The sequence below is a fragment of the Oenanthe melanoleuca genome, chromosome Z (assembly GCF_029582105.1).
Source record: "Oenanthe melanoleuca isolate GR-GAL-2019-014 chromosome Z, OMel1.0, whole genome shotgun sequence".
In the NCBI taxonomy this organism is placed as follows: domain Eukaryota; kingdom Metazoa; phylum Chordata; class Aves; order Passeriformes; family Muscicapidae; genus Oenanthe; species Oenanthe melanoleuca.
In genome coordinates, this window is record NC_079362.1 from 43,143,527 (window position 1) to 43,153,685 (window position 10,159).

The 10,159-nt window shown below is 39.5% G+C and overlaps 1 protein-coding gene across 4 annotated transcripts in view; it reads left to right on the forward strand.

Moving 5' to 3' along the window:
* The window catches only part of TJP2 (tight junction protein 2), a 62,754-nt gene extending 53,918 nt beyond the window's left edge, over positions 1-8,836 (forward strand). For all 4 annotated transcript variants that reach the window (XM_056513260.1, XM_056513262.1, XM_056513261.1 and 1 more), the window contains exons 15-24: positions 837-1,024; positions 2,051-2,146; positions 2,256-2,335; positions 2,776-2,986; positions 3,375-3,475; positions 3,838-4,050; positions 4,391-4,501; positions 5,470-5,808; positions 6,231-6,316; positions 7,913-8,836. In XM_056513260.1, the coding sequence (XP_056369235.1) occupies positions 837-1,024; positions 2,051-2,146; positions 2,256-2,335; positions 2,776-2,986; positions 3,375-3,475; positions 3,838-4,050; positions 4,391-4,501; positions 5,470-5,808; positions 6,231-6,316; positions 7,913-8,084 (1,597 nt within the window). In that variant the 3' untranslated portion in view covers positions 8,085-8,836. The remainder of the gene's footprint in view (positions 1-836; positions 1,025-2,050; positions 2,147-2,255; positions 2,336-2,775; positions 2,987-3,374; positions 3,476-3,837; positions 4,051-4,390; positions 4,502-5,469; positions 5,809-6,230; positions 6,317-7,912) is intronic.
* The last annotated feature ends 1,323 nt before the right edge of the window (positions 8,837-10,159 follow it).

The following is a 10,159-nucleotide window of genomic DNA, read 5'->3' on the forward strand; positions in this document are numbered from 1 at the left end:
TCTGAAGATTAAACTTTTAGAAGAATTCAGTGCTTGAATTTCCTATGTATATCTTTGTGGACAGAATTTTAAGTATTCATTCTGAGGCTTTTTTTTTTTTTTTTTTTTTAGCTGTAGTCTATATTTTCATGTGAAATATTTAGTGAACCACAGCAACATTTTTGCTTAAATATGCTTTCCTAATCAAAATTCATGGGAGGTAATAATAAGTGTTCAAATGTGTCCAATGCATAAAAGTATTAAAATCAATCAGAAAAAAAAAAACCCAAACTCTAAAACCACAACCAGACTGTAGATGAATTTTTAGACTGTAGCTTTTGAGTTCTTGAGTGTGGTTGTGATTTTATGATGGAAGAAAAAGTTCACAATTACATGATACACACGAATTACAAGATCCCCTGTCTGTTTCCTGGTAAGTACATTTTCTCCTCTCTATTAATTGATCTGACCAAACCAGGCTTTGTTTCTATGCTGTAGTGACTTTTGAGGTCTAATGGAGAAGAGAATAGTGACAGTAATTTCCTAGGCCTTCAGTTCTGAGTTGCCCTCTCTCACCACCTCTTTGCATTTGCATTCTTTTGTTTATGCTTGTGTAAGTGACCAATTTATCTCATTCCTGCCCAGCAGGTTGTAGCTGTGGCAGATCATTGGCAGAGCACATTGTTCTGACAATGTGTTTGCTCCTAGGCAAAGGCACCTGAACTTGTCTGCTTTTACCTCCCCTCCTTCCAATGGATCTGGCAAATTACCTGTTGCAAATTCAAAATTCATTGTTCATTAGTGGAAGCATCCTTGCCTTCTTTGACTAATTCTGAGCTCCCTGCTTTCTCTGTCAGAGCTGAACAGATGGCCAGTGTTCAGAATGCCCAAAAAGATGGCTCAAGCGATAGGGCAGATTTCTGGAGAACACGTGGCCAGCGATCTGGAGCAAAGAAGAATCTGAGGAAGAGCCGTGAAGATCTGACAGCTATTGTATCTGTGAGCACAAAATTCCCAGCTTATGAGCGCGTTCAGCTGCGTGAAGGTAGGTGGGACTGCTTTGAGCTGTCTTGTCTGTTTATTGCCTGCTGCTTTAGCATTCAAATGTTTGGTCAGCAAGAAAGTGATTTCTAACAACTTCTAATGACGTTAAATTAAAACAACAGGAAGGGATGACATTTTTCTCAGGATGGAGATTTCTGGAGGCTACTAATTACTCTACAAGAAACCTTTTTTATCCTTTTAAACTGCTGTTGTTCTCTCTTGCCTCCAAATTATACCTGCCAGTTTTAAAGCTTAAAATGAAAAAGGGAATGAAGCAGTAGGGCTTTCCTTGTTTCCTCAGATTCTTCTTGGCTAGCTCTGAAAGTACAATCCATATGCCTGAGATCAACCTCAGTCTTCATAAATAGCTTCAGAGCAAATAGAACTCAAATGTTTTCAGTGGTTCAAATATAATCATGGTTCAAATATAATCATAGCTGTATTGCTGGTGATGAGCAGATCGAGCTAATTTTCTGGGTAGTAGCACATGGCAGTATTCTGGAACAAAAGATACAGTTTAAAGGAGATCCCAGATGCCTTAGGATGAAGACTTGGGGTAATGGCATTCCCCCATTAACTCTGAGGACTGTGTTTTCACTTGCTTCAACATAAGCAGTAGCATAGTTTTACATTTCTTTGCTTCTTCAAGCTGCATTGCAGTAGGTTTATGATTTGTGTCTTTATTCACACAAAACCCACTGTGTCAAGGTTCATGGAGTTTTGATGGATGGAAAGAGAAATTAAGATCTGTACATTTTCAGATGTAGAATATTCTGAAAATTCTGAATATTCTGAAAAATACAATTCCACTAGAAGAAATAAGGAAGCTGTTGAAACAGTATCTTACTTTCTCAGCTGGTAAAAGTAGTTTTCTCTATTATGCTGTTGCACAAACCTCTGAGAAATAATTTTTTAAAACATATTTTTAATAACTTCAACTTGATTCTTAACTTTGAGGGTCTTGTCTTTTATATATATAAAACCAGTCTTATCAGATTTCTCTTTTCTCCAAATATTTTTCTTTCAGCTGGTTTTAAGAGACCTGTGGTGATATTTGGCCCTATTGCAGATGTCGCTATGGAAAAGTTGTCAAATGATTTACCTCACCTGTACCAGACAGCAAGTAAGTTGTCCTCTTAGTGTCTTTTTCATCCTTAACTGGGAGAATGGATAACTAAATAATCATACAGCTGCCTGGCTACTTTATATAAGCTGAAATGTTGTCTTTGCAGAGACAGAGCCCAGAGATGCAGGTTCGGAGAAGTCAACTGGGGTAGTGCGCTTGAACACTGTGAGGCAGATCATTGAGCAGGTGGGGCATTCCTCTGAAAATGGCTTATGCTCAAGGGCATGGTGTTTGATTTGTTTGCTCCTAAAACTTCGAGAGTTCTCGGATTTTCAGTGCATCTATTTCTGTAATAAGCTTAATGGTAAAACTGTTTTGAAGTTGTTCAACAGCAATATTGGTAATTTTAATGGCTTTGAACTTGATATAAGAAATTATGTTGTCCTTCTCAAGTCCATTCTAAATTTGGACAGAAAAGAATCTGCTTTCTGAGTTTGCCAAAGGCTTTATGGTCATGCAGTGCTCTACTTGCTCTTAACATGCTAAATATGATATAAGTGTGGGAAAACATTCCACAAGTTGTGCTTTTATTTGGACAAATATACTGGTTTTCTTAGGATCCCATGCTCCAGTCACCTCCACTTGATCCCACATGCACCATATTGACTGTCCTTTCTTGTTAACAGGATAAGCATGCTCTGTTGGATGTCACTCCTAAAGCAGTGGACCTGCTAAATTACACCCAGTGGTTTCCAATTGTGGTCTTCTTTAACCCAGACAGTAAGCAGGGTGTGAAGACCATGAGACAAAGGCTATGTTCTACATCAAACAAGAGTTCAAGAAAACTTTATGAGCAAGCAAACAAACTGAAGAAAACTTGTTCCCACCTCTTCACAGGTAAAGAAGAATGTTTGTTTAACCTGCTTACTAAGAGTAAGTCTCAAGTAACAGTGAGACAGTGTAAGTCTCAAGACATCTACTTTACTGCTCTGCATATTAACTCATGCAGGCTGGAACTAAAAGAGTGTGAAGGGATGGTCATGAGTAATGCCTCCCTTGACTTCTTTCAAAGTTCCTTGTGTACTGCCATTAAAAGTGATTTAATAAGCTTGGAAATGGACCAACAATAAAACAAAAATACCATGCTTCTGTCAACGATCTAAATGAAGTGGCTGTTTAACATTCTCACACACCTAAACCAAAAAGTGTTAAACAGCAAAGAATGTATAAAGGATTGCACTGAATTTACCATGTATATTGACACCCTTTCCTTCAATTTTTACAGCAACCATTAATTTGAATTCAGCCAATGACAGCTGGTATGGTAGCCTGAAGGATACAATTCAGCAACAGCAAGGAGAAGCAGTATGGGTATCAGAAGGAAAGGTAAGCAGTCAGTCCATACTCTCTAAAGCTGTACAGATGTTTCGAAGTATCTCTTGCCAGTAAAAATTGTTCAGAATTTCATTTGCCAGTGTTCAATAGGCTAGACAAATAGTCAGTTGATATATGTCTGTAAAAAAAAAATTTCTTTCTGTAACACTTTGGAGCTTTCATCACTAATGCTGGGCTAGGGGAGAATGATGATGAGGGAAAAACTTGCACAGCACTTTTCTTTATGGTTCTGCATTAGTTTCTTTCAGTTCCACCAGGTTACTCCTAACGGCTTGTTTGGCCTGATGTTGAGTCTTAACTGGACTTTAATTTATTTAATCCTTATTCCTTATTTGTTGCTGACTTTTCTGTAGATGGATGGCATGGAAGATGATGCGGATGATCGTATGTCTTATCTTACTGCCATGGGTGCTGACTATTTGAGCTGTGACAGCCGGCTGATCAGTGACCTGGAGGACACAGATGGAGAAGGTGGAGCATACACTGACAATGAACTTGATGAGCCTTTGGAGGAACCAAGGATTTCATCTGTTAGCCGATCCTCTGAACCTGTGCATCATGAGGAGGTGAGATGATAGGATTTTTCAGTAAGACTGGGCTTTCTGAAAACCCTTTATGTATGTCTTAAAAATCAGAGGGTTTTTTTTAAACAGCAGCTTTTCCTTGCTTATGATAATGTTTTAGAGGAAAATAATAATAGTTCTGCTTTTCTGCCTAAATTTATAGAGTTCCTGATGATGTTTCAGGACCTTGAACACCTCAATTACATTTTCAGTGATTGTAGTTATGTTGCTGGCAGTCATTTTACTCCTGGTTACTGTTCCCAAAATTGTAAACTTGAGAGAGAGGAAAAATTATTTAATTACTGGCTACTGCAGTGATTTTCTCTCTTACTTTCTTTCACAGAGTTTAAAAAAGTTTACTCCAGAGCCAAGGGCTCAGTTGAGAAAAGCTGGTAGCAGGGAGATCCTTAGAGAACCAAGTCCACCTCCAGCATTCAAGCCTGAGCCACCTAAGGTAAATTTGTAGAAGCAAACCTGAAGACAAGCATCCTGTTTCTGGAGAACTCTCCAGGGTGGCAGATTGGAAAGAGCAATAGACATTGTCAGAGACTAGAAAACATTTTAAGTGTTGACAGAAGAAACGACTGGACAGTGTTACAGGATCAAGCAGAGAGACTTACTGGATAACAGTTCTTCTCAAATACATGTGATCTCTAATGAATAATTTCCATAAGGAATAAGAAAGTAAACTCCTTTTTGTATCTACTAGCAAACTGATAGGCACTTTTCTAGCTCAGCAAGATCAAAAGTAGGCTAAACACCAGGAAAAACATATCTAATGTTTTTATTGTGAAGCACAAAATCAGAATCTACCACCTGACCATGACTAAGAATTCATGTTAACCGTTTCTTCAAACATTGCTCAGAATGATGCAAGAGGAAATAAAATTAGAGTTTGGATACTAAGTTCTATTTTACAAATACCTGAATTCATCTGACCCCAAAGTCCTTTCTTTCATATATGCTGAGTATTCAAAATACAGCCCAAGTGTGCCTTGACAATGAAGATAGGGCAGAGGAGGGCATGTGCAAGGAAAACAAAAGCTGAATATAAAACAGAATTGGGTTCTTTGCACTTCTAAGTTTTAGGTCATGATACTCCACTGTAAGCAATAGTGGAAGATTATTTGAGACATCAGTTTTCTCTGTGCTATGCTCTAACACACATAGCTCTGGTAATCCTTAACAAATAGGACAAATAAATGTCTAATAAGTCTAAATGTCCTGGTCTTCTATAGGCTGATGTGTATAAAGATATGCCCAAAATGTTGCAGCAGTTCAAATACCTTTGAAGTGTTACATCATACAAAGATTGACCCTGATGAATACGAAGGCAAAGTGATTACTTTCAGGTTGAAGCTTTCTTTTGAAACTAAAATTATACAGTTTCTGATGTAAACTTTGTGGGTTTTATACTTGCAGGGAAAGTTACAAAACAAAGAGGATCCATATGACTTCCCCAAGAACTATGACTCCAGATCAAGTAATGTTGCTGTCAGCAGTGAGACTTCAACTGTCTCAGCTAAAGCAGCACCACCACCTGTTGCTGTGAAACCTGCCTTTGGGCGTCCCATTCTGAGAAACTCTCAGCCAGCAGTCCTGCCTGCAGAGGAGGAGGAGGAGGCAAAGTTGGAAGAGGAAGGAAGTGAACAAGAAAATACTCCAAAATCAGTACTGAGGAAAGTGAAAATATTTGAGGAGATGGATCACAAGGCAAGGATGCAAAGAATGCAAGAGCTACAAGAGGCACAAAATGCCAGGGTATGAAGAGAATGCCTTTCTCCTAACTGTGCTTTGCAACCTGTAGAACAACAAGAGTCCTGAAAACTAAAATCATGCCCTTTGTGGTGTGTTGCTTTCGAAGGGAGAAGTTTGGGAAACATGCAGAGACATGCTCTCACTCATTTTGGGTATTTGTGCATAAAAAGAAGTCATATTTTGAGATTTCCTATTGTAACTATAAAACCCTAATCCTGTTGCTTTTGGCAGTCCATTGTACTCAAGTGTGAGAATTTGAACTACTACTCTAGGAAAATGTTACATAATTGTAGGAATATCAATATAAGATGTTACAAATTCTTTAATTGTTTCAGATGTAGCAGTGACCTACTAATGTCACTAATGTAGGATCCCTAATGGAAGAATTAAGAAGAACAATTATTTTCCTCTACTTTCTTTTAAAGCTTGAAATAGCCCAGAAGCATCCAGATATTTATGCTGTCCCTGTCAAAACACAGAAGTCAGAACAGAACTGGCCCCAGCCAATGAGGTAAGGGATATCCAGTTCCTTGCATTCCGTCTCGATTCTTGACTTCACTGGCAGGAGGAAAACTGATCTTCCCAGTTTTTGTTCATATAAGTCATCCTGCCTTGGTGTATATTGTTTTGTTGATAACAGTAAAGGTGGGGCTGAACTTTAGCAAACTCTTCAGTGAACTCATTCTATGATTTTTTTTTTTTTTTCTTTTAGTTCATTTATAGTATTTGAGTAGTTGAGGAGGAAAGACTGCATTCTTTCAATGAATCATTTGCAAAGCCAGTTTTTTGCCTCAGTAGTATTACAGAAGCTGGCCTGCATTCATGTCCTCTGATGTCCATTCTACCTGTGCTAGATACTAGATGACTGTTAGTCTATCATAGCAAATATTTGCTATTCTAATAACACTTACTTAAATGCTTATTCTTTACTGATATGGCTAGGTAAACTGAGGATGAAAGTTAATACAGATGACCCATCAAATCTCATAAAATTCAGTAAGTTGTGGATGGGTTGACCACTGTGTCATCTACCCTACACACTGTACATTTCTAGGACATGACACCTATGCAAGAGCTAACACACTGCATAATGGATTTTGTTTGTTGCTCTTCAGGACTCTTAATTTTCTCTTGCATCTTAGCAATAGCCAATAGAAAAGGAACTTTTTTCCCTAGTGAGTCAAATGTCACAGTAAATAATCAAAAATGCAACGATGGGAAACTGGTATTTTCTGGATTTCTTGGCAGATTCAGAAAATTTAGGGTCTTTTTTATATAGCATTGGAAGCTTTATAAAAATAATGAAAATGAATCTTTCACCATGTTTGCAGAGTGTTTGCTTAACATGTAGCAATCAGTGTTGTTGGCTTTTTACAGGAGTGTTAATGGTTGGCCTAGAAGGGAGTATTTAAGTCCTGGGAGAAAGATGTAAGGAGAATACTATCTTGTTTTTCTGGAGCATGTGTTGCAAAAACCACAGGGTTGGAAGCTGAGGAGATACTCTGCCTTGACAGAATCTATTTTTCTACATCTTCATAATGTCAAATGTGTAGCACCAGAGTGCATAAAAAGCAAATGTGTGGGTTATCTCTGCCCATTTCGAAGGTTAAGAGCCTTAATGAGAGCCTTGAGTGAAAAGGCTACAAATTTGAGTAAAAAGGCTACCAATTTAAGAAATTTCACATAAGAAGTATCTGGACTTCGAGACAGAAGACCGAGGATGCAAAAGAAGGAGGCATAGAAAAAATTCCGTGCAAAACTACTTAGAGGAGATGTCAGCTGGGGTTAGTAGTAACGCTGAAAACCTCTCTGTTCAGGGAATAGAGCACTGTAAAGCTATTGATGTCTGTGTATGTGCAGGGATGTTTAAAATTTTAAATTTGGCATTTTTCCAGGTAGGTTGAGTACATCAAATCTGAGCATCATCCTCCAGCTTGATGGAAATAGGATGCCTCTCCAGATAGGTTTACCATAGTCATGCAGTTTTTTATTGGCTAGAAGGGGTTTCATTTGCTCCATCTGCCTTTCTAAGCTGTATGTGGCCTTAAAGCAGATTTTAAGCACAGCTGTTTTTATCTCTTTCTCTTTCCATGTTCTGCCATGCCAGCTCCAGGCCTCCAGAGCCCCAGAAGCCTCCTGTCAGACCTTACCTGGAGAACCGCGTCAGCTACGGCAGCGATGCGGAGGAGGAGGAGGAGGAGTACCGCCGGCAGCTGGCAGACCACTCTAAGAAGGGCTATTATGGACAGCCTTCCAGATACAGGGACACAGAGCTGTAGGCTTGCTAGCGTGTCCATGTCTAACACTCTTGTGAGGTTCGTCCTTCACAGCCAAAGTGGAACAGTGGTTAGTCTTGAAAAGCTGTATTTCTACTGGGGGTGGTGTTAGAGGGTACGCTACTCTACTCAGACATATCTATACACTGGAACTGGAAGAGTTCATATTTTGGGGATATTAGTTTGTCAGCGTCTATGAAAAGAAATCACTATTGCCTGAATGCTGTTGCCTGTTTTATAAGGACCAAATCCTTAAAGTTTGTGTTAATTCTTGGCATTTTCATATTTTAATATAAGCCCTCCTTTTTTCCTTTTTATTAATGCTGCCTTTTTCGACTGTTCTCTGCTGTGTTATGAAAGTATGATCCCAGAGATACACTTCCTAATGCAATAGAAACTAAATGTGAAAGTGTATTTGAAGAACAGTAAGTGCCTTTAACAAGAAGCATCTGAAGCTGTTTTGATATCTGATACTTGGTGCAAAGCTATAACACACTAAAAAGGGGATTGACTGTTTTACCTATCTTTATTTTTTATCAGTTTCATGGTAACAATTTTCCTTGCATGTTATTTTTCTAAGTTCATAGATGCATATGCAATATTCATAAATACTGACTGTATATATTAAAGGTGCAATTGACTGGGTGGTTGGAAAAGACCAGGATGTGCTTAAACAGAGAAAATGGTGTAGAAAATTCAGTCACATATTAAAATGTACACAGACTGCAAATAATAAAGTATATATTCTAGACAAACCTTGTGATCTCATTTTTCAACAGTATTAGTCTGACTTCTTGAATACACTGTTTCAGTTCAGGGTTTCTTCTCCTTCTGGTCAAGTAACTGGGAAGCACTGCTTTTGATGTGCTTCACACTGTTCTGAGTATCATTTTAAACTCTGCTGTGATTTGAAACTGGTGCAAAACTACAGAATTCCTGCAAGGGACTTACCTTTTAGAATATTAAGTTTTGCCTCATCATTTCTTCTCTTTGGCTTTTCACAGTAAAATTCTTGAAAGTGTCATAGAGAAAAATTTCTTTTGATCATGCAATATAAAATATGGTTTTCTAATGGTCTTCTGAAAATAAAGTGCCTTCCAATCTTAACCATTATATTCTATATTAGGAGAATGTTTTTCACAGGAAGGGTGGTTCAAAATTCCACAGGGCAGTGGTCATAGCACCAGGCTGACAGAGTTCAAGAAGCATTGGGACAATGCTCTCAGGCACATGGTGTGACTCTTGGGGATGATCCTGTGCAGGGCCAGTAGCTGGAGTCACTGATCCTTCCAGCTCAGGAAGTCCATGATTCCATAACACTCTTAAAAAAGGTAGAATTTTCTTGTTGAAGCAATGGGATGAGGAAACTTGTGCTGCTCAGATTAGAATTTGGTTGGAAAAGACCAAAATCATCAAGTCCAGCCATAAACAAAACAGTGCCAAATCCACCACTGAGCCACGTACCTACCACATTTGCATGTCTTTTAAATTCCTACAAAGATGGTGACTCAGCCACTTCTCTTGGGCAGTTCTAATGCTTGGCAGCCCTTTCTATGAACAGATTTTTCTTAACACCCACTCTAAACCTCCCCTGGTGCAACTTGAGCTCATTTCCTCTTGTCCTGCCACTCATTTCCTGGGAGACTGACCCCCACCTCACTACAATGTCCTTGTAGAGAGCCCCTGAGCCTCCTTTTCTCCAGACTAAACACCCCCAGCTGCTCCTCACAGGACTTGTGCTCCAGACCCTTCCCCAGCTCCCTTCCCTGCTACTGCAGTGGGGGGCTCAGAACTGAGGTGTGTACTCAGCAGTGCTGAGTACAGGGGGACAATCCCTGCCCTGCTCCTGCTGCCCACAGTGTTGCTGATCCAGGCCAGGGTGCCTTTGGTATCCTTGGCCACCTGGGCACACACTTGCTCATGTTCAGCTGCTGCTGACCAGCACTCCCTCTTCAGCAGCTCTGCAGCTGCTCTGGCATCAGCCTGTGGCACTGCTTGGGGCTGTGACCCAGCATGAGGGGCATTCACACAGGCAGGCCCTGGTGCTTGGTCATGTTCAACCTCACACCACTGGCCTT